This window comes from Aquarana catesbeiana, linkage group LG01, assembly GCF_042186555.1.
Source record: "Aquarana catesbeiana isolate 2022-GZ linkage group LG01, ASM4218655v1, whole genome shotgun sequence".
NCBI lineage: Eukaryota > Metazoa > Chordata > Amphibia > Anura > Ranidae > Aquarana > Aquarana catesbeiana.
In genome coordinates, this window is record NC_133324.1 from 476,330,976 (window position 1) to 476,356,384 (window position 25,409).

The 25,409-nt window shown below is 40.8% G+C and overlaps 1 protein-coding gene across 3 annotated transcripts in view; it reads left to right on the forward strand.

Annotated features, from left to right (window-relative positions):
* The window catches only part of SUSD1 (sushi domain containing 1), a 295,273-nt gene that overhangs the window by 20,034 nt on the left and 249,830 nt on the right, over window positions 1–25,409 (forward strand). For all 3 annotated transcript variants that reach the window (XM_073591463.1, XM_073591465.1, XM_073591471.1), the window contains exon 2: window positions 11,254–11,376. In XM_073591463.1, the coding sequence (XP_073447564.1) occupies window positions 11,254–11,376 (123 nt within the window). The remainder of the gene's footprint in view (window positions 1–11,253; window positions 11,377–25,409) is intronic.

The window sequence follows — 25,409 nt, forward strand, 5'->3', positions numbered from 1 at the left end:
AAAAAGTGGCCGCGCATGTGCAGAACGTCACGCCACCTCCCGTTCGTAAGTAGGAGTTGTTCGCAAGTCGGAGGTTTGTAACTCGGGAACCTCCTGTACAGGCATACCCCACTTTTAAGTACGCAATGGGGTTTATTTACTAAAGTTAGAAAGTGCAAAATTAGGCTCACTTCTGCATAGAAACCAACGAGCTTCCAGGTTTTATTACCAAAGCTTAATTGAACAAGCTGGGGTTAGAAGCTCATTGGTTTCTATGCAGAAATGAGCCTGATTTTGCACTTTCCAGCTTTAGTAAATAAACCCCATTGTGTACTTAAAAGTGGGGTATGCCCACAATAATTATATTAAACAATCTCATATAAGCTTACTTAAAAAATCTCCCTTCATGTAGTGAGTGCTGCCTGTCTGCTGGCCATCTCTTTCCTCAACTTCCTGGATTCCCAGCATGCTTTGCAGCTTCTCCTCTGCTGTTCATTTTTAATTTCCAAGGACTACATATCCCATGGTACCTTGCTGCCTGCAAGCAGGGATTCCAGTATTAACTCCTCCTCCTGAAACTTCTCCTCTCAGCACCTCTGTAGTTCAGAAGGCAAACTCTGTGAAATGTGTGACACAGAAATGCCTACACACAGGACATAGTATATAAATGTCACAGAATTCAAGGAAGTAAATGTGTGGGGAGCTTCACAAAGTAGGTTTTTTCAAACAAGATCGATAATAGGAGTAGGCTAGAAATAATTGAAATGCAACATAAAAATGAATAGATACGTTTTAAAATCAATTTTTATGGAGGTCTGTTAAAAAAGACGGTATAAAAGCAACAATGATAAATATAATAACCAGTATCGGCCAATAAGAATACATATTTTAGCTTTTGACTGCAATATCAATAATCAAATCAATGGATGGCAGATTCTTCAATCTTTGATTGCCCTGTATTTTTCATTACAGAGAATTCCACAATTTAGGAGACCAGGCAATCATGATTTATATACTGCATCTAGTTATCTGTTTGTGGTGCTTTATTAAAAATATCAGATGATGTTTTTATGAAATTAAAACTTTTTCACCCCCTCAGGCATCAGCCGTACCTGAATATTGACAGCAAATGTTTAAAAAAAATGATGTGACTAGTAATAATGCTAGGGACCATCTACAGTGATTAGCTCATCATTCAGGAAAAGTAACTCATTCTATTCCTCAGTGAAGTCAGTTTGTAAATATTTTCTTATGTTGGTCATCCTGTCCGATTGAAAAGCAAGAAGGAAGCTTGTTAGATCTTGGAAGGAAGTTCTAAATCTACAAAAGATTAAGCTGTAAAACAATGACCATCAGGCTGATAATAATTACGCTAATGTGGCTGCTGGTGAAGTCAGCGGAGGAAGTGGTAGTGTGTTGTAAATTTATGATTACAGCTCCATCTTTCCACAGCCAGGTGATAAAGGACTAAAAAGGCCACATGTTAAAATGCTCTTAAAGTGAACTAAGCTCTGGTGTAAAATAATTTGTTTCAAGTATCTATTCTTAAAGAATATGTTATCCAAACTTTTCATATTCCTAATATGTGTCTGTTGTACCATGTACTTGTGTGCAGTATTGTCTTGCAAAAAGGGAATAGACTTCCAGCAGAAGTAGTGAGTCAGTAAACAGTAAGTGGATTCAAATCAGTTTGGGACAAACATAGATCTATACTCAGACAAAAAGTCAAAAAAATGGAGCAAACACAGTGGACCACTTGGTCTTTTTTCTGCTGTCACTTTTCTATGTTTCTATGTGTTAAAAAGTATCCTGTCCTCTTTGTATTTCTTCCTTTGTGTGAAATATCCGGTGATCCTGCCAGTCCCCCTGATTTCAAACTGGCCACGAAAGCACACCCAACCCAGCATGGTCAGCTTTCTGGCTGTGCTGGGAAAACAGCCTGCCTGTCCTCCAGTGGCCAGGACTTCTCATATTGACAAGTCTTGGCATGTTTTGCCTTCCATGTCTATTTTAAACTGAATGGGTTGCTTTACAAGGTGGTGACAAGGTTGCTTTACACATACTGTATACTTTAACTTAAAATTTCCCTTCTATTGCTCTCAGCCTACATTTATTCTCCATGTTCATTGGCTTCTTTGGCTTCTTATGGGGACCTAACTGATGAGATGAGAACTTTCACTTCTACTTGGGTGTCATTCTTCATTTTGGAATTCTTTTTATTGCATTCTCTGTTATAAATAAAAACTCTGAGAGATCGGAAACCCATTGTTATAACAGCAGGTGGATATCTAACTACCAGTCCTAAGAAGATGTAAAAAGTCAGATACGTTCTGAAATTACATATATCTTGTGTAAGTTTGTGATGATTAAGAACTCAAGTGGTAGGTGCATTTACAATGATTGTGCCGGTCCAAAACTGTGCTTTAGGGCATGACAGCCCACTTTTATTTAAAAGCCAGTCAATAATTCATACAGATAGCTGTTCCCATGCAGGGGGTTCTCACCATCACTGCAAAGACATAACATTCAGCCTCCTGGCTCTCTCTTGTGGCAGCTTTACTGCTCTGAGTACCTCTGCAGGGTCTTCCTGACCATCAAACACCTTCCTCAGGAGATTCTCCTCTAGCTCTCATAGAGATCCCCCTGAGAAAGACAAGTGATTAGCCCTGTGTCGTCACATGTAGGGGAGGGGCCAGGACAGTGGAGGAGCTCGGATACATGCTTGTTTGTACAAGCTGCTGACACATACAAGTTTGGAAGTCGTTTGGAGAGGAATCCTATGCTTAACCACCTCCCGCCCGCCGTATGCAGAATGATGGCCAGGAAGTGGTTCTGTTATCCTGACTGGGCATCATATGACGTACAGCAGGATAACCTGCCGTCACGTGCTCGTGGGGGGCGCGCAGCATGGCAATCGCGAGTGCGGCGTGTCAGTCTGACACCCCGCATCTCGGATCGTGATAAGAGGCCTCTGTCAGAAGCTTCTTACCGCGTGATCAGCTGTGACCAATCACAGCTGATCATCGCGTGAACCAGGAAGTGCCGGTAAACGGCATTTTTCGGTTCGCGCTGACAGATAATCAGCACATTGATCAAAAGCACAACCCCCTCAAATGTACAAATCACCTGCCAACCAGTGCCCAGCAATGTAAAAACAATAAATTTTGCCAGTGTCCACCACAGTGCCAGTCACTGCCCACCACAGTGCCAATCACTGCCAGCAGTAACACCCGTCAGTACTTATCAGTACCTCATCATCGGTGCTGCCCATTAGTGCCACCTGTCAGTGCCAATCAGTACCGCCTATCAGTTCCAATCAGTGCCACCTATCAGTGCCCACTACAGCTGCCTGTCAGTGCCCATCAGTGCCGCCTGTCAGTGCCCATCAGTGCTGCCTGTCAGTGCCCATCAGTGCCACCTATCAGTGCCTATCAGTGCTGCATATCAGTGCCACCTATCAGTGCCCACTACAGCCGCCTGTCAGTGCCCATCAGTGCCGCCTGTCAGTGCCCATCAGTGCTGCCTGTCAGTGCCCATCAGTGCCACCTATCAGTGCCTATCAGTGCTGCATATCAGTGCCGCCTATTGGTGCCCATCAGTGCTGCATATCAGTGCCGCCTATCAGTGCCCATCTTTTCTACATATCAGTGCCACTTTATCAGTGCCAACTCATCAGTGCCGCCTCATCAGTGCCCATCAGTGCCGCCTCATCAGTGCCCATCAGTGAAGGGGAAAACAAAAATCACAGAAACTAAAAAAAATCATTTTTTTACAAAGATTTTGATTTTTTTTAGTTTGTTTAGCAAAAAATAAAAACCGCAGAGGTGATCAAATACCACCAAAAAAAAGCTCAATTTGTGGGAAAAAAATGAAAAAAATTTACTTTTAATACAGTGTTGCATGACCACGCAATTGTCATTTAAAGTGTGACAGCGCTGAAAGCTGAAAATTGTCCTGGGCAGGAAGGGGCGTAAGTGCCTGGTATTGAAGTGGTTAATGCTTTTTTAGTGGTGTGCTGAAAACACCTAAAAAGTGAGTACCCAGATGTTATGTTTTCTAAATACATTTTTAAACTAGCGATAATGTACTATCCAGCCTCTTTCTTGTTTTAAATTTGAGGACAACTTCTCTGGATTTTCCTGTGGGATCCTGCTGAACCAGTTTCACTTAGAGCCCAGGAGTGGTTCAACTGCTTATGTGGACCAAACTTAAGTGTGCGGTCACACTGTTGGAGGTGAGCGCATTCACACGGGGGGAGCACGTGTGTGAAGTCACCCTCTTCTGATTATCTTCAATAGAGTCACTTTTTGGACAGTAATACGTATGGCACCCCAATTTGCACTTTTGTCTCTGTGTAATGATGAAAGTTGGGAGAAAGAAATCTCTTTTTTTGGACACTTGATATTAAGGAATAATACTAAATTTCTTTCACTGTGAGCTTGCTTGTTACAATTTTTTTTGTTCATAGTTACATTTTTTAGCAATATTTTCATTGTTTATGGCACTATCTATGCATTTGTAAGGTTCAGTATCACACAGCGCTGCATTTTTTAGTTTTTTGTATATGTGTTTTCACAAATTATGGGATTGTGATCAATACTTAGCAGCTGTAAATTTGTACTTTGTTTTACAGGAATTGTTATACCACACCTGACGCTAGGTTGTAACCTCAGGTTACTTTATACCTGATGCTGATGGTAGTCTCAGGTTGCTCTAAAGTAGCTTGCAAGATCTATATATTTTTATAGTGAAATATTGTAAGTGTTATTCCTGCAGTGATTGCATTTCCTCTTTTAATACAGGTGCAGACTTCTAATTGTATATCCAAACTTTCTTGATTAGCTAATAGGATGTCCTGTTGGTTAGCATGCTACAGACACACATTGTTGAGGTCCTGTAAAGTTGGTAACAGAAGTTGTAGAAAATATGGTTCTGGATTCAGGCCGGGAATACACATGAACATCAAACATCATTGTCTTTTTTCTGCCACCCATTGGGAGATTTTATTTTTAATCATTTGACCAGCTATCTTTTCTGTGAAATGCATGGTAATTTACGCTGAAAAATCATGTATTTATAAAATGATATGGATACAGAAAAGCAACGCGGAGATTTACTAAAACTGGAGAGTGCAAAATCTAGTGCAGCTGTGCATGGTAGCCAACCAGCTTCTAACTTCAGCTTGTTCAATAAACCTCCCTGGCGGTATGATTATTTCGGATTTTAGGTGCTGAAAGCGGTACAATAATTTTGCATGGAAATTTGGCGTTTTATATTGTAAGCCTGTAATTCTTAACAATAACACACTTAAATCTGTCCAAACAAGAGTCTAGTAGATATCCCGGGTATGATGAAGTTTGAAACACAAAATCATAAATGATAATATAATAAATAAATATAAATAATTAAAAAAAATAATAATATAATAATAATAAAATGAATTCCCTCACGATTCACTATCGATCAATTCTGCAAGTGTTCTAATTTACTATCGCTGTTTTCTAGCTGGTCGAAAGCCACTTTTGATGTAAAGGGACACTTTTTGGTTGCTATGGACAATCTCAAGTTTGCAGGCAGAAAGAACAGTATATATAATATAAAACTGCATGCAGGGCATTGGACAAAGAACTGGGGACAAAAGGGAAGTGAAATGATTTCATACAGTATACTGTAATCTGTAAGATTACAGTACTGTATGTGTTATGATTTTTACATTTTTTGAATTTGCCGGCAGCCTCTGCCCCTGTGCGTTGCGACGCTCACAGGGAACAGAGCCTGGCACAGAGAGGCTTCGGAGGAGGACAGAGCCCGCAGACACAGCGGGGGACATCGCAGGATCCTGGGGACAAGATAAGCAACACCGCACCAGGATCCTGAGATGTAATCCCGAGTGTGGCTCGGGGTTACCGCTAATGGTGCTGAAATTTAACCCCGAGCCACACTCGGGAATACCGTCAGGGAGGTTAAGCTTTGACCAAATAAAAATGGAAGCTGATTGGTTTCAATGCAGAGCTGCACCAGGTTTTGCACTCTCTAGTTTTAGTAAATAACCCCCACTGTATATGCCTTGATGTTCTTAAATAAATGAGCAATAAACCAGAAAAGCTTATGTCATGGGGGGCTGGGTAGTTTAGTGAGAACTTGGAACATGCACTTTGGTATCAGATTTTGTGTGTGAATACCTATCTAGAATATAAATTATGTGATTGTTGTATACTGCAGTATATGAAAATATCCATCCAACTTCTGAAAGCTTCTGCAAGCAAGATGGTAGAGTTCAGAGCTCCAGTAAAGAGGTCAAGAAGACCATAATTCTTTGATGGGCTTAACATTTTGCAATAACTAGGCTATATGTACAAAACGATTCTGCGCTGCCCTATATAAAAACAAAATCAGCTAACACAACCAACAAGGCATAGACAAGAGAAAACAACAAAACAAGTGTAGCGCTAATGAGATGAATGTCCAATATGTAAAAACCGTAAATGTAAAAAGGCAACAATAAGAGAGGTCCTTCAAGAGACTGAAACTTCAAGGAGACATCTATGCTGAAAATAAACTCACCACCACCTGAAGATGAAGAGGCTTACCAGATGTGATGGACCCAAAAGGCATACGCCAAGTTGGGTCAGATAGGCTTGGGTGGTGAGTGACTCAAGACGACCTGGAAAGATGATACTTGTGGATGAACCGGCTTGTTGCTGGATCCCTTTAAATGGTGGGTGTCCAAACCAGGGGGGGGCCATGTGGATGAAGCAAGCCAGGTGGTATCGTATCCCTCAGAATCGAGTTTAGAAGAGCCAAACGATGATGTGGACAAGAGGAAAAAGAAGGAATGGCCACATAGTGTAAATCCGTAAAAAAAATATATATTTTTTATGGATTTACACTATGTGGCCATTCCTTCTTTTTCCACTTGTCCACATCATTGTCCACATCGCCCCCCCTGGTTTGGACACCCACCATTTAAAGGGATCCAGCAACAAGCCGGTTCATCCACAAGTATCATCTTTCCAGGTCGTCTCGAGTCACTCACCACCCAAGCCTATCTGACCCAACTTGGCGTATGCCTTTTGGGTCCATCACATCTGGTAAGCCTCTTCATCTTCAGGTGGTGGTGTGTTTATTTTCAGCATCTCCTTGAAGTTTCAGTCTCTTGAAGGACCTCTCATATTGTTGCCTTTTTGTTTATCTTTGGGAACATTTACGGTTTTTACATATTGGACATTCATCTCATTAGCGCTACACTTGTTTTGTTTTTTTCTCTTGCAATAACTAGGCTGACTACTTTTACAGGGAAAAGATTTAATCCTGACCAAGGTCAAGTATCCATATTATTTACGACAAACTCACCCATACAGTTTTACAGGGAGGGTATGCCATTAACAATTACATGTGTTTGCTGGTCCCACAATGCAAAGGATAGTTGAATTGATTATGTGCTGGTGTGTCTGATAATTCTTATCAGTGTGAAGCAATGTATGCTTTGGCTGGCCATCACTTTCAAAACTGAATACAAACTGATGTCTACAGGCTTGTCAGAACATAGTCCACTCTTAATGCTAGTTATCACAGGTCTCTTGCATAAAACGCATATATAACTTGAAATGTTTATTCAATGCTAAGAGGTGTTTCCTATGAAAAGAATTTGTTCTAGAAGTCGTCACAATGGAACAGGAAGAGATCAACCATGTAAGAAGTACTATAATTTTTGTGCCAAGTGCACAAGTTATTAATGGAAAAGATTTGTTCTTACAATCAGAGAAAATATATGGAAGCAATGAAATATTCTGAACATTTAACGAAATGTAAATTTATATTATAAATCCTCACTATCCCTACTGTTAAGAATGCTTAATCTTGGTTAGGCTGTGATTTGTCTGTTTGCCATCATTTTTAAAATATTATACCGTGAATATTACAGTTCCAATATTCACATAAACATAACCATATTTTTGGAAGATGTGTAACCTTCTTTTACTATAAAAAACAAAAACAAAACCAGTCTACACAATTTAATCTGCCATTTATGGTAATATGTCTATAATGTATCGATTTTCAGAGGAAGCACAAGACTGTGGTTGAAAAATGTTGACACTACTATAAGTACATATCCAGGTTACTGTACAAGGCGGCAGGGGAAAAGACTGTTGTAGGTCAGCTTGCAAACAGTGCATTAACAGCAGCAACATAGTGGATAAGGTACACCTTTCATTGAAAAATACTGGGTCTGTCATTGCTGAATAAAAATGATAGTTAGAATTTATGCTGTCATACAGGCAGCAACTGTCAACCAACTTTTAAATGCAAAAACAATTCAGAGAATACAGACCATCATTGCCATATAAATTCAGTTTTATTTATTGTACCCCAAGTGGAGCACAGAGTGATTGAATGTACAGACTTCCTTGGGAAATGACGTGGGGTGGAGGTGAAGTGGAGGTCACCCACAGCACACAGAAGCCTATGTAATCCCTCTGAGATATAAAAAACAAGCATATTCTACTTTATTAAGAAATACGTTATGTCACTTCTTCCTTCTCTAGAGAAAACACATCTTGAAGAAAGTGTGGAGTTGTGAGAATCATCCATCCTTCATATTTCAGTCATCACTTAAACTGTCCATATATACGCAACAGCAACTCTTCGCCTCTGCTCTACTAATGTTTCTTTCAGTGCCATGTGTTGAGGGCTGTGACTAGTAATCTCTACTCCTTGTTTGACAGTGTTTACATGCATCACTTGTAGGGATGGGGAAATGTGCTTAGGTTTAGTTTGCTTTGAAAATTGCGAGCTCAAATCAGAACCTCATTAAAGTCTACTGCAGGCAAATATGGAAATAAAAACAAAAAAAACAACAACAACAACAAAAAAAAACTAGCAGAGTGCACCAAAATACTTCACAACCACAATCCACAAATCCCCAGACCAAACCTATCCCTGTCTCCCAGTTTTTCTCACAATAATAAAAATATGAACTTTTCCCTAAAGGAAAAGTTCTGCTCTTCCTCCTCCCCCCACCATCCCCGCCATCCTTGGAATATATATTTTTTTGGGGAGCAGGCACCTAGTTTCGGCAGGTACCTGCTCTCACTTTCCCTCAGATTGCCTAGGCGATCTGAGTGAAAGTTCGGTCCCCCTCCCATCTTGCAACCATCTGAGACATGTCATAGGTCCCAGGAGGCAGCGTGACCATTCACAGAGTGCAGCTCGGCTCACACATGCGCAGTGGGAAGCTGGTTGAGAAGCTGCAAGGAGTCACAGCCGCCTTCCCACAGTTAATATGCCAGCGCCAGGGAGTGTCTGTTATTAAAAGTCAGCAGCTACAGTATTTGTACCTTCTGACCTTTCATTTTTTTGGAACCTGGCTGAAGCAATTGATAGCAATCGCCTAGCATAGAGACAATACCTGAGCAATTGAACAGGCAGCAAATTGAAAGAGCTCTGCAGTGTGCAGCCTCTGCATGCAGCATATCAGCCATAGTAAAAGTACCAGCTATTTGGGTACCACATGCATGAGGAAAGACATGATCCTGCACAACAAAGCTTGGTAGGAGCAGCAGTGATAGCAGTCTGCAGCAAAAGTGTTGGGGCAAGATCCTTGAGCACCCCTGGTAAAATAATAAGCATCAACATTGTAATAATAATATAAAGAATAGTTATTATTGATGATCCAATATAAGCTTACTTTAAAAATCTCCTTTCATGTTGTGAGTTCTGCCTGTGTGCTGGCCATTCCTTTCCACGCCTTCCTGGACTCCCAGCATGCTTTGCAGATTCTCCTATGGTGTTTATTTTCAATTTCTAAGGACTACATACAGTATCCCATGGTATCTTGCTGCCTGCAAGCAGTGATACCTGTACTGACTCTGCCTCCTGAAACTCCTCCTCTCATCACCTCTGAAGTTCAGAAGGCAGGCTCTGTGAAATGTGTGACACAGAAGTGTCTACTCACAGGACAGAATTCTGGAAGTAAATGTGTGGGGATCTTCACAAAGTAAAACGTTAAAGACTTCAAGATCAGATTAATAGGAGTAGACTGGGAAAAAAATGAAATTTATTGTGAAAATAATTATATGATTTTACACGTTGACTATAGTCATAACTATATTTTAATTTTGTTAAAAGAAAAGGTAAAATACTGCGCCAACCTCAAATGTGAGCAGCCAACACAACAATAAGACTAATTGTGAACAAATGTGTTAGGTAAATATGTAGCGCTAATGATGTATATTAGTCATAAAAACCTACCAAAACAAACCGTTTGGAGGTTATATGATCTAAGAATACAAAAATTGTCTCTCATAGAAAAGAGCACATGAGAAAATATTTAACACAGTGAGTGTATAAGGAAAGACCAAATACGATACAAAGTCACAAAAAATCGCATAGACTAAAAGTGAAGGATAATAATAGCGTGAGTTGTCTAGTAATTATAAAGATGATCAATATAGGCACAATGTGTTATGAAGGTGATAATGAAACAAACCTGCAAGTGACCATATAAAAGTGATATAAAGTAACAATTACAACTGTGGTTGCAATTGTACTACTGAGGATAAAGGTCTAAAATATCAATACATTATACATATATAGCTGGAACAATAGGAGTCCATGAGATCATAATATCATGGCAAACATGCAGAATGGTATGAAGAGATTCTATTTGCTGTTTCAAATGAATATCAGACAGTCTCTCAAATAGATGTGATCAGCAGTTGTAGCTACACGCGGGAGTGCCTCCACCTTCTGGGGATTGGGGGGGAAGGGGTACTCTTACCCGAAATGGTGGACCCACTTGCCGTACGGCCGTAAATCAATCAGGCATAGACCGGTAACGTGAAATCAGGCTCCAAGAGTGAAGTGTTTGACTTTCTCTTCTGTAGGGCAATGAGAATCCAAAATGCCAATCACCATAGAAATGGATAGAGCTCCAAGAGCGAAGTACTCTGTCCTCTCATATGCTGACCAGTAGGAGCTCAAGGGCACGACTCACCAACTACGTTTCCTCCAGACAGTGGTAATGGTTTCAAGGTTTAAGAAGGAGAAAAAACCTCCACATAGCGTAAATCCAAATGATGGAATATATTATAGTAAAAACATCCAACATCCAAATAAATGAATATCATGTTCAGTTCAATTGAACAAATAAAATGCACAGTAAAAGGTGGTTTGGGCCAGCGTAATAACCCTACGCATTTCGTCCGCAAAGACTTCAACTGGGGTTTTCAAAAGCATTGTATTTTAATATTTTTCTCTTTTTTTCTCATCCAGAAATACTCACCATTGAGGTTTGCAAAACATGCCATCCAAATGCTACGTGTATAGAAAAAGACAAGAAATATTCCTGTATGTGTAATTTTGGATTAATCGGTAATGGCAGGACGCAATGTTTGGGTAAGTATTTTATTTTCCCAAGGGTGCATTACACAATGCCTAAACATGTTTACTTTATAATAATAATGTTATCATACATTGGTAGAGAGTATTAAAAGCAATTTGATTTCAGCAAAGTGCCCAGAGGCCCTTTTCCATGAAGTAGAACACATGGGCAATACATGTTCTGATGGATTTGTCAATGCCATTTTCTGTATTAAATGAACAGAATATGAGAGGTACAGATCTGGTTTAACAGTGAAGGCTGAAAGGAGAAGTATGGGATATCAAAAAAATCTAACTAATGCTGCAGCTGTTCCCCTCTGGCTCTAAGGCTGAGACTCATGTGATCACATGACCGCTGATCACTCAGTTCTTGGGTCTGCTCTACCAGCTTTCTGCTCTGCCCCTCCAGCGTTCACTGGAGTGCCGGAGTGTAGAGGGGGCAGAAGAGGCTGGTTCAGGCTCTCAGCAGAATGGTGAGAGGCTGAGCCAGCTGCCAGACAGGCATCTGGGAGGATCCTGACCCTAAAATTCCGATCCCTGCAGAGCCTGGACTGGCTTTGGGACATCAGCTGACAGCAGGCTTTAGCTGAATCTAGCTCACAGGAAAGCAGAAATAAGTGCACTCCTGTAACCCAGAAGAAAAGTATGGTAAAAAAAAGCTAAAAAACACATTTAACTGCTTAAAGACCGCCCCACATACATATACTGCAGCGGGGCGGCCCTTAAGTGCAAAATCACATACCTGTATGCAATTCCTCTCCTCCGCTCTTTTCTGCGCGCTGCCAGAGCTCCGCTCCCACTGTGATTGGACATAGTGGGAGCCAATCAGCGGGGCCGGTGGCCGCGATGGCCGACGGGACCACTGATCATTCACAAGGGAGGCAGAACGGCGGTCTGCTTATGTAACAGCATCCCCCCCAGTTAGAAAGCACTCCCTAGGAGCACACTTAACCTTTTGATTACCCCTGATGTTAACCCCTTCCCTGCCAGTGTAATTTATACAGTGACAGTGCATTTTTTTAGCACTGATCACTCTATTGGTTTCACTGGTCCCCAAAAAGTGTCACTTAGTGTCAGGTTTGTCTGCTGCAATGTTGCGGTCCTGCTAAAAATCGATGAATCGCCACCATTACTAGTAAAAACATAATTTTGTTTTTTTTTTTCGAAATTGTCGGTCTTTTTTTGTTTATAGTGCAAAAAATAAAAACTGCAGAAGTGGTCAAATACCACCAAAAGAAAGCTCTATTTTTGGGAAAAAAAGGACATCAATTTTATTTGGGTAAAGTGTTGCACAACCGTGCAATTGTCAGTTAAAGTAACGCGGTGGCGTATTGCAAAAAATGACCTGATCGGGAAGGGGGTAAAACCTTCCGGAGCTGAAGTGGTTAAGGAAACCCTATTACCAACTTAAACAAAAAAACACATAAAAATCAGGTTCTTTAAATGCTTTCTTATGCCACGTACACACGATCGTAAATTCGGCCAGCAAAAGACCGATGAGAGCTTTTGGTCGGAAAATGCGCGTGTATGCTCCATCGGACTTTTACTGGCGGAATTCCCGCTAGCAAAAGATTAAGAGCAGGTTCTCAATTTTTCAGTCAGAAAAAGTTCCTATCTGAAAATGCGATCGTCTGTACAAATTCCAACGCATGCTCGGAAACAATTCGACGCATGCGCAGAAGCATTGAACTTCATTTTCTTGGCTTGTCGTAGTGTTGTACGTCACTGCGTTCTTGACGGTCGAAAGTTCAGAGAACTTTTGTGTGACTGTGTGTATGCAAGGCAAGCTTGAGCGGAATTCCGTCGGAAAAACCATCCAAGTTTTTTCTGACGGTAAATCCGCTCGTGTGTACGCGGCATAACAGCATTTTTCCTTTTCATAAATGAATATTTATTAACTTGTAATGTGTCTCTAAATTTTTCCTGCAAGTGTTACTAGTTAATTCCCTAGCACAGCTATTTCTGTCCTTTCATGCCATAGGCCTTTCCTTTTTTGCAAGTGTCTATTTAATGCACTAGTAGATTTTTTTAAGGATCTTTTTTACAAATGTTGGTGCAAACATTCATACATAAATTAATCAGCACTTCAAACTTTTCTTTGCTTTTACAAACAACGGTTTTGACCCCACTAACAGTTTGAAAATTGAATGGATATTCCTGAAACAAAAGTTTTTGGACAAAATTCTTTTATGGCCAACTTTACTCTTTGCAGTGGCCCAATTTCTCCACCCGTCCCTTCACCAACTTACATAACCTTTAATATAACAACCCGGGGAGGAATAAAGGGGAATACCACAGAGTGTAACTTGAGTGACAGTTCTGATTCTGCGGGGGCTGGTGACATCACATCCAAGATGGCAGCTCCCAGCAGCAATAACATGCCTAAAATATATTACGTGCACATATAATCTTATGGAAAACTCGTTAAAATGAATGGTCTGGTGACTGGGACCCTTTATTACAGTGATGTGTTCCTTAAAAAGAGTCACTAAATATTATTTATTTAAACTAGTGAAAACTCTTGAGTTTGTGTTGATGCTATATGAGCTTCCTGTGATTCTGATCTGCTGTACAGAAGCCATCAGATTGAGAGTTTAACCACTTGTTGACCAGCCGCCATCATTATACTGCGGCGGCTGGTCGTCACGATCCCCGCGAACTGTCGTAACTGTACGTTGGTCTCTTTAAGCGGGATAGCAGGCGCGCGCCCACTGCACTGCGGGGTGCTGATGCATGTGGCTGGCGGTTGCGATGACCATACACGCGCGATTGCGGGCACGAGAGCCAGAACAGTGAGGTGTGTGTGTAAACACACAAATCCCTGTTCTGTGAGGAGAGGAGAGACAGATCGTGAGTTCCCACTAGCTAGGAACAACGATCTGTCATTTCCTCCAGTCACTCCCATCCCCCTACAGTTAGAACACACACTAGGGAACACAGTTAACCCCTTGATCGCCCCTAGTGTTAAGCCCTTCCCTGCCAGTGACATTTACACAGTAATCAGTGCATTTTTATAGCACCGATTGCTGTATAATTGTCAGTGGTCTCAAAAATGTGTCAAAAGTGTCCAATCGGTATAATGTCGCGGTCCCAATAAAAATCGCTGATCACCGCCATAACCAGTAAAAAATAAATAAATAATTAAAAATGCCATACATCTTTCCCCTATTTTGTAGACGCTATAACTTTTGCACAAACCAAACAATATATGCTTATTGCGATTTTCATTACCAAAAATATGTAGAAGAATACATATCAGCCTAAACTTAGGGAAAAAAATTAGCTTTGTTTTTAAAAAAAAATGGGGATATTTATTATAGCAAAAAAGTACAAAATATTGTATTTTTTTCCAAATTGTCGCTCTTTTTTTATTTATAGCGCAAAAAATAAAAACGACAGAGATGATCAAATACGACCAAAAGAAAGCTCTATTTGTGAGAAAAAAAAAGATGTCAATTTTGTTTGGATACAGCATCGTACGACCACGCAATAGTCAGTTAAAGCGCTGCATAAGTCAACGAGCAGATCTTCTAATACTAAAGATAAAGATAACATGCCTGAAATTTTGATCACACCGAAAAAAGGTTGAAAAGGCAGAATATTTTTACCCTAATGCATTCTCTGCATAAGGTAAAACACATTCTGTGTTCAGAACCCCCCCCCCACCACCCCTCCTAAATATTTACCTGAGCCCAATCTTGATCCAGCGCTGTACCCCAGAGCAGCGGCTCTCTCCTCTCTCTCTCTTCTCACTGGATATGAGGGCAGCAGCGGGAGCCATAAACTGCCAATCACAGCCTGTGAGGAGAGAGCATGGGATCGGGCCAAGCCATGCTCTGTGTGTCAATGGACACACAGAGCCCAACTTAGGATTGAGCCCACACGAGTGCCCCTTTGCTATAAGGGTACTCAAAATGGGGGAGGAGCCAGGAAATGGTTGTTATTTAAAAAAAAATTACCTTTACAATCTCTTTAAAGTACCCCTAGGCATTATTCATAATAATTCTTAGAATACTCTAATTGTATAGAAATCATTACTGGCCTTATGTATCAATGTGTTTTTAATAAGAACTGGAGTTTCTTCTCCTCAGGCACCAACCAGCATCATACATGTCCTGAATTTTTGAATATGATTGGTGGATTTGGGTTAAATAACTACTGTTTTTTTGTACAAAAATTATGATAAGGCTACCTATGGGTTACCCCTGGTTACTGAAAAATGTACTACTGATTATTTCACACTTTTCATCTGATTGCCTAGAGACTGCCATTCAGTAACTGTCATGCATGCATACTCATAATAATGCTCATATTTAAAATACATTTTTATTAAATCAGACTGGATTTTATTTGAAAGAGGTTTTTTACACATAAAGAAGTAAACAAAATACACATATCCCAGAAATACATAACAAAACAAAAATACATACAAAATACACACCATAGCGGAAAAAAAAAAGCACAAAGAGCATACCTAAATGCAATCAAAACAGTAAGTAAGTAAAAAGCATAATAACAGCCAGCAAAAAAAAACAACATTGCATATGGGCCCTACTTTTAATAAACTAAACAATACAGCTATGCCTGAATGGGCCTATAACCTAACTCGGTTCCGGGCTCATATGGGCCAACCAAGGTGACTAATTGAATCAAACTATTTTTATGAATTTCTAATAAAAAAGGTGTGTTTCTCATAAGAAATGCACTTGTTAAGATCGAATATCCAGTCAGAAATGGATGGAGGATACAAGGCAGTCCCCTTAAAGGCAATTTGCCTTCGAGCCACGAACAGCACACCCACAGCAGTCATCCGTATTGGTGGCTTAAGCAACGAAAAATCAATGTAGCCCAATAAGCATGTAAGAGGATCCAATGGAAGGTTCACCTCTAAATTTCCATTAAGTGTGCCCACAACCTCCGCCCAATACCTTTTGAAGTTTCGGCAACACCATAATAAGTGTATCAGGGACCACGAATTACCACATCTAGGAAAGGCTGGATCGGCTCTTAAACCAATAGCACACAAAAATTCCGGTGTCCTATACACCCTATGGAGAATGAAAATCTGGGTTAACCTATGTGAGGTTAGCATCCATATGGTTTTTATTAAATTTATATGTCCTATAACTGAAAGAAGAAGTTTACACCAGACCTTACTTTGGCTTTGAAAGTTTGTTAACAATGGAGAACAATTGTCTGATATATATGTCAAGGTAGAGGCTGTCATGGTCACACCCAAATATTTTAAAGAAGAGAACGTTTTAGGATGTGCCATGGTGGATGGTAAAGCATTGGGTAAAGGGTCTAATGGCAAAAGCATAGACTTCTTCCAATTAATAATCAACCCTGAGAATCTAGCAAACTCATCTACAGTATATAGTTCATAATTGCTGACAGAGACGACCGAAGATTAGATAAAAATAAAAGAACATCATCAGCATACAGCGCTACCTTTTCCTCCATATTACCTCAAACCAGACCAGCTACATGAGAGGCACCCTGTAAAAGGAAGGCCAGAGGTTCAATAGCAATGGTAAAAAGCAAGGGCGACAAAAGTCACCCTTGCCTAGTGCCACAAAAAAGCTTGAAAGGGGAGGACTGCAAGCCTTTGACCCTTAAGGAAGTTTTAGGGGCTGAATACAATAATTTAACCTATTGACAAAAAGTGGAGCCGAAAACCAAATTTCTCTAAAACAGCCCACAGGTATGACCATTCTACACTGTCAAAGGCCTTGATGGCATCCAAGGCCAAAAAGGCACGATCCGTAGAGTTGGTGATCAGTATATGCATATTGAGATAAGCCCGTCTAATATTTACAGCTGTAGACACATTTGGCATTAAGTCAGCTTGATCGGGATGAATAATATGTGCTATCACCTTTTTCAATCTGTTAGCCAAAACTTTGACCAATATTTTAACATCAGTTGAAAGTAAAGAACATGGTCGATATGACTCCGGATGTAAAGGGTCCTTATCTTTTTTCAAGATAGCATTAAACGTATTGAGTAGGGCTGAAAACAGCACCTCGTCATATTTTTTATAAATTTCAATCAGGATACTATCCATCCCTGGATGGAGGAGTGTGAAGAAATTGTTGGTCTGCCTGCTATAACATGGGAAGGGTAATAGTATTGAGATGGACAGCTCAACTAGGGTATAGGTAGGCATATATTTCCTGGTAAAAAGATGGTAGAATAGACAGAATAGAAGCTGTATGAGTACACACCTGCCCCTCTTGATCCTACAGAGCCATTACTGATGCAGGGTTAGATTGAGAATGGGCTACTTGGGCCAGCAGTCTACCAGATACCTCCTCTTCTGCCCAGGTCAGTCGTTTCTGGAAGAATAGTTTATTTCGGGCCCTGTCTGCCAGCAGTGAACTCAATCTGGTCTGAGAGACCCCCCCCAAGCTGCTTTATTGGTTGTACTGGGGTCCAGTATATATCTGGCTTCAACCACCGAAGCATCCTCTTTGGCCTGCTCCAAATCAGTACGAGAGGATGATTTGATGATACTGACTTGTTTAATATGACATATTTGACATATTTAAATACATATCTCAGTAATGACAGATCTTTTAGTGTTAGGATTATCCAACAATATTTAAGGCCAGTGTTAACGGACTTATGTTTGTGTTAGACCTGCTTCTTTCCTCATTGAAACCTATAGTAATGCCGAAGCTGCTTAAATCAGGTCACATACAGGTCAGAAGGAGCATCTGTTCCCCAATCTCCTCTGTCACTAATGAAGCCAGAAGTGATGATGATTTATTCACTTCTGGTTTCAGAGCTATCATTCCCTGGCTGTTACAGCCAGGAAAGCAGCTAATCAAGCATGATCTGCATTGGAGGGCAGAAGAGACATTTGGGATTTAATAGTTCCCTGATGTCTCCATAAAGAGTACCTGTCACCTGCCCAAAACTATCACATAGGGGGCTTGTCAGTCCTCTTGTGTTATTATTATTATTATGATACAGGATTTATATAGTGCCAACAGTTTGCACAGCACTTTGCAACGTTAGTTACAATACAATACAATACAGGAGGAATCAGAGGGCCTTACTCATTAGAGCTTACAGTCTAAAAGGGAGGGTCAAGTGATACAAAAGATAATAAATGGGGGGGATGAGCTGATAGAGAAAATAAAAGTACAGTTGTTAGGTGTCGGCAGGATATGATTTTCTGAAGAGAAAAGATTTTAGAGATCGCCTGAACGTGAATAAAGAAAGAAATAGTCAGATAGATTGGGGTAGGGATTGCCATAGGATGGGAGAGGCTTGGGAGAAGTCCTGAAGGCGAGCATGAGAGGAGATGACAAAGGAACTAGAGAGCAGGAGGTCTTGAGAGGAACGAATAGAACAATTTGGTTAGTATTTTGTGACTAGGTTAATGATGTAGCTGGGGGCCGGATTGTGAATGGCTTTGTAAGTTATTGTTAGTATTCTGAATTTAGGTGGATGAGTCTGGCAGCAACATTCATAAAGGACTGAATAGGAGATTTAATGGTAAGCCAATGAGGAGGGAGTTGCAGTGGTCAAGGTGAGAGATATCCAGGGAGTAATTTAGGAGCTTTGTGGTGTCATTGGCTAGGAAGGGACACATTCTGGAGGTGTTGCAGAGGTTGAGGAGGCAAGCTTTGGAAAGTTATTTTATGTGGGGTCAAAAGGAGAGTTCAGAGTCCAGGATAACATCTAGCACCCTGGCATATGGGGATGAGTTGATGGTTGTGCCATTGATCTTGACAGAGTAGTCAGAGGAAGGGGCACATGGGGGAGGAAATATTATGAGCTCAGTTTTGGACAGGTTGAGTTTGAGGAAGTGGTATGACATCCAGACTTATGTGTCTGTAAATAAATTAGTGATGCATGAGGAGACTAATGGAGTGAGCTGAAGGGTAGATAAATTTGGGTGTCATCAGCATAGAAATAATATTGAAAGCCATAGGAGGCCATCAGCTCACTCAGGGAGGAGATGTAGAATAGGAGAGGTCCAGGAACAGAACCTTGGGGGACCCGAAGGGAGAGAGGAAAAGGAGTTGAGAAAGTAAAATTGTAAGTGACACTGAAGGTGCAGTGGAATAGGTAGGATGAGAGCCAGCAAAAAGCACAGCCACGGAGACCAAAGGAGTAAAGTTTTTTGAGGGGGTGGTCAACTGTATCAAAGGCAGCCAAAGGGTTCAGAAATAGGAGTACAAAATAGTGTCCATTGGTTTTTGCTGTTAGTAAGTCGTTTGTAAATTTTAAAATTTTAGGAGAGCAGTATTCAAAACCTCTAAAATAACTCTAAAATCATTATATAGAATATTCTACAACATTAGCAGCGCTGTAAGGGTTGTATATATAAACCCAATGTGTCCTTATTCGCCACACAAATGGTTAATTAATAAAGTTCATCAGAATGTGTGTCTTTCTCAAAAGATCATCTGAATAGATACTTTGGCTACCTTCACCGCTCCCAGTGTGTCCTCTCTCTTATGCTATCACACTCACCGAATAGAAGATCAATCAAAGCCTATGAGAAATTCTTCCTGGAGCTGAGGGTTCGCCGTTCCATCTGGGTATTACTCAGATCAAAAAAGAGGGGTACACATAGCGTGATACTGCATAAAAATTGATTTAAACAATCCACGGTCACCTGCAGAGGATGCACCATGTCCACGACCACCACTGTTGACTGTAGACACAAAGGCTGCTTTCCCTCTTTTTGTGGCTGTGAGCGTCTGCCTCTCCTTGGTGGCATACATGATGTATTTTTTGTTTTGCAACACCACACTACACTGTATTAGATACTGTGTACACCGCCTGAAGTGTATTAGAAAGTGTACAGTGGCTGCACTGTATTAGATACTGTGTACACTGCCTGAAGTGTATTCGAAACAGTACACCACAGAATGCACTGTAGATATAAGCTACACTCAATGCGGAGTATATATCTATATATAGATATATACACACACACACACTAGACTGTATATTTATATATATTAATACACCACCTGACGTCTATTAGAAACTGTATACACTGTATTAAATACTGTGTACACCGCCTGCACTGTATTATCAACTGTACAACAGCTGCACTGTACTTTATACTGTGTACACCACCAGAAGTGTATTAGAAACTGTACACACTGTATTAGATACTGTGTACACCCCCTGCATTGTATTAGCAACTGTACAATGGCTGCACTGTATTGTATACTGTGTACACCACCATAAGTGTAGTAGAAACTGTGCAGAGTATATATATATATATATATATATATATATATATATATATATATATACACACACTACACTATATATATATATATATATATATATATATATATATATATTAATACACTGCCTGCACTGACTGAATATAGAGTAAACACAGAATATATAGTCTATGCTAAATGAAGAGTGTATATATATATATATATATATATATATATATATATATATATATATATATATATATATATATATATATATATATATATCAAATACACTGCCACTAACTGAATAACCTGCCTGCTTAATCTAACTCAAGCTATCTCTCTGTCCATGCTAACACTACACACGGCCACTTTGTAAGCAGCCTTATATAGTGTGGGGCGTGGACTTAGTCCCCCTGAGCCATGATTGGCCAAATGCACTCTGCCCACCATTGCAGTGTGACCTGTGCAGAGGAAGAGAGAGAGAGCGGTTGGATCATCACAGGGGAAGAGAGCGAGAAGAAGAGGATTGCCCGCTGGATCACAGAGTGGGGATAGCCCGCTCTAACAGCTTACAATAGAATTGCCGTCCGCTCACGGTCACACACAGCCCCGCCTCCTGACCCGATGCCTGTGACAGACAGAACACATCCCAGCATTGGACCAGCGTTCTGTCTATCACAGGCATGGGGTCAGGAAGCGGGGCTGTGTGTGACGACAAGCCGAGGGAATTCTAATGTAAGCTGTTACCGTGGGCTATCTCTGTGATCCGGCCGGCAATCCTCTTCCTCCATGCTCTCTTCCCGTTGGGGCGATCGCTGCGAGAACAGCTCCCATTCAACCCCGCCTACTGGCGGTGCTTGCCCCCCCTCCAAGGCAGCCCACACTCGCCAGCCCTCATTTTCCACTAGGCGAGTAAGGCGGTTAGAGATTTGGGGTAAGACCTTTTTACAGGAGTCTAAGACCTCTTCCCATTTCTCCTCCTCTTTAGCCCCTATATCACTCTCCCAACGAGACTTAATAGCATAAGCCAAAGTTGAGGCTGATGGGGTAAGGAGACGTTCGCACATTGTGGATATTATTTTACAGGGTTCTGCCCCATGTATCACCTCCAACAGAGACAAAGAGGAGAGGATTGGGAATGTATTGGTAAATTGTATCGTTAAGGCATGCCGCACCTGAAGGTAGGGGAAAAACATAAAGTTTAAAGAGAAAACTCCTGTTTCAGAGCATCGAAGGTCTTTATTTCCCCATTCGATAGAACAAGGGAGTCTGTGTTTTTGAATAGATAGAAGGTCGGGCAGTAGTTTGTTAGACCATATAAGAGTATTGACATGGAAATGTGGAGCAATAATTTTGATTATAGAAAGGTTCCAAATAAGTTTGTAATGGAAGGCTATAACTTTAAAAGAGGGTTGTGTAATCGATCCCCCAATGCCTCTAAGAATGTCACAGAATGAAGGAAGAGGTTGAACCGCTCCAGGTAGTGAACAGAGTGACTCCCTCCTCAGTGTGAAAGTAACAGGTGCTGGCTCAGCACAAACAATAAATGAAGAAAAGGAATCTGGACAGCCGCACTCCAATATAAGCCTTTATTGTAGCAGATAGTCAAAGTTTGTGCAACAGCAGAAGCAGGGTAAGACAACTGACGCGTTTCACATCATCATTGCTTAATCATAGCTAAATTACCACATATTGTTTGAGCAAATATATACCAAGTCAAAATATATCACATGATGCATTTCATGATACTCAATTGCAAACACATGTGACCAAAGAAGAAAAGGGAAAAAACATACAAAGCCCTTGGAAAACACGGTGATGGACCACACAAGCGAGGTAATAAATAATAAAGTAAAAAAATAAAATTAAACTAATCAATGCTATAAACCTCCAAAAATGCATACATATTGCAAAAAGCATATATATATATATATATATATATATATATATATATATATATATATATATATAATCAGATAACCTCGAAGTGATCAATGGAGTGAAAACATCAACATGTATGTTCCAAGGGGAGCGTATGAAAACATGAAACAGTAACAATAAAACATCTAGATTCATTTATAAACAAAGTGTGTGTATATGTTTACAGAGCAACCTTTAATAATAAAAAAATGTATATATATGAATCTATACCAGGACATGTAAAAACATACATTATTTGTATGTAATAATGTCGGTTCATGAAGTGCCGATCGAACAGGGCACAAATGCAAAATAGTGAATTTGTAGGGTCGAATATATAATTAAACAAATAAACATAAATAAAGAAAAACCCTAATTAATTAATAGTAATAAAACTGGTTTGAATGTATAAACACTAAAGGGTAGAGAGACTAAGAGACAGAGACCTAGTGAGAGACGTCAATAACAACAAAAAAGAAGAAATAAAAGAACAGAGAGGAGCAACTTAAAATGTTGATTATTTCAAAACACTCATGTGACAGCATTCTATAGAATCGCTGAACAGAGCCAAATTGTGTTTGCAAGTGAGTATAATTAAATGCATCATGTGATATATTTTGACTTAGTATATATTTGCTCAAGCAATATGTGGTCATTTAGCTATGATTAAGCAACGATGATATTGTAAAACACGTCAGCTGTCTTACCCTGCTTCTGCTGCTACTTGAACTTTGACTATCTGCTAGAATAAAGGCTTATATTGGAGTGCGGCTGTCCAGATTCCTTTTCTTCATTTAATGTCACAGAATGGATGCAGACTTGTTGGTGTGTCAAAAGCTGGTATCAAGGAGACATACCTCTGTCTCTCTGTTTTGTCGATATGGTATAAGTGTTAAGGTTGAGCCGACCAGGTAATATAGACTAAACTCTGGTAGTGCCATGTCCCCCAATGAAGTTGTGTTCTTAAGTACACGCCATGCCAATTTATGCCTACCATTCCATGAAGGTTATTTTTAATGAGGTGGTCACTCAGCTTGTTGTAGACCAGGCGTTCAATGAGTTTGGTGGAAAAGGGGAGCAAGGAGGGGCGTAGGTTGTTAAGATTGGTGGGGTCCAAGGAAGGCTGTTTAAATATGGGGGTGACTATCATGTTTTAGAGAGTTGGGGAATATGGCAGAAAAGAGGTAGAGGTTGAACATGTGAGTGTAGGATAGAGTCAAAGGGCAACTGCAGTTGCGTGGCTTGGACGTTCATGTAGGCAGACGTGCTTCACTTCAGCTCCTGCATCCTGGACTACAAATCCTGTAAAGAGCCACACATACCGCCGCAATAGACCGGATACTTCGCTCCCGGAGTGGAGCTACCCCCTCTAAGACACCCGGTCAGCATAAAGGTAAAGCAGGGATGCCTAAAAATAAACCGGAGAGCGAACCCGCCGGCGGAGCGGCCCAGCATGGCGGACCTCCGCTCCAGCAACGTGTGGGGAAGGGGTCCTACGCCGCTGCAGCAGCTAAACTGGGTCAATATGCCCACGACAGCAGCGCAAGAACCGGACAACATTTACAGTCTCCCAGCGCTGGAAATTCTGCTAAGCACAGCTCTCCTGAAAAATCCACCCCAGCTAAACAACATGTGCCTGACAAGATGGCGCCGGCAGCCCAGGGGAACGCAGTGAGTACACCAACCTCTCCTATTACCACCTCTGACCTAGCTAAGCCTCCTGACATGGACTCCTCAGAACCCTCATTGCAGGACATTCTCACAGCAGTGCATTCATATGGCTCTTCTATTACTGAATTGTCAGCAGATATTAAAAGTGTGAAAGAGGGTCTGTTGCATATAAGGCAGGATATGCAGAAGCTCAGGGAGAGAACCACTGCTTTGGAGGGAAGAGTGAGCTCTTTAGAGGATGAATTACCCCCCATGGCACATGAACTACATAATATCTCTACAAAGCATAATGAAACAGCAGATAGACTGGAAGATATGGAGAATAGGCTGCGAAGGTCAAACATCCGCATAGTTGGCATGCCTGAAAAAGCTGAGGGGAAACACCCTACTGATTTCATTGAAGCATGGCTGGCTGATACTTTTGGGAAAAATAACTTAACTCCATTCTTTTCAGTGGAAAGAGCTCACAGGGTGCCATCTAGACCACCGCCACCAGGGGGCCACGACAGACCATTCCTGTTGAAGCTCCTACATTATAAGGACAGGGACATTATACTTCGTCTAGCCAGACAAAAAGTGGATATGGAAATACAGGGAGCCAAGATCTCTATTTACCCGGACTTTTCAGCTGCTGTACAAAAACAGAGAGCAAAATTTACGGAAGTTAAAAAAAGAATGAGAGCCATACCATTGATGTACTCTATGTTATACCCCGCTAGGCTGAGGGTGGTGGCGGATGGAGCAGTCCATTTCTTTGATAGCCCAAATATGGCTGTGAACTGGCTGGATCGAAACGAAAGACGCCTAAGAGGAGAACCTTGAGGTCAATCACCCGCTTGATGATTTTCTGGGGGGGAAAATATTTACCTTCAATCCTTTGCTCAAGATTGTTTTTATATAGGAGCATTAAGAAGAGGAGTAACTGAGTTTAATTGTAAACTTCTACTTTACGCCGTTATGTCTTGTGCCTTAAGATAAGATCACAGGGCCCTAGCCCTCACTACTACCCCCTGTGTAGCCCTGCGGGGCAATTACAAAAGTTCTTTTTCAAGAATGCCTAAGTTCACGGGCAACATGTTTTTTGTTTTTTATGTTTTTTATGTTTGCCTTTTTTGTATTGAATACACTGTTTTTCAGTCTGGATTATTCAGACTGCACTTCCGCAAGTGCCCAAGCTGCATGCCTCCGTTTCACTCTGACATAGCTGGAAATAACACATCTCTACACATGGATGAACTCGGTCCACCACCACGT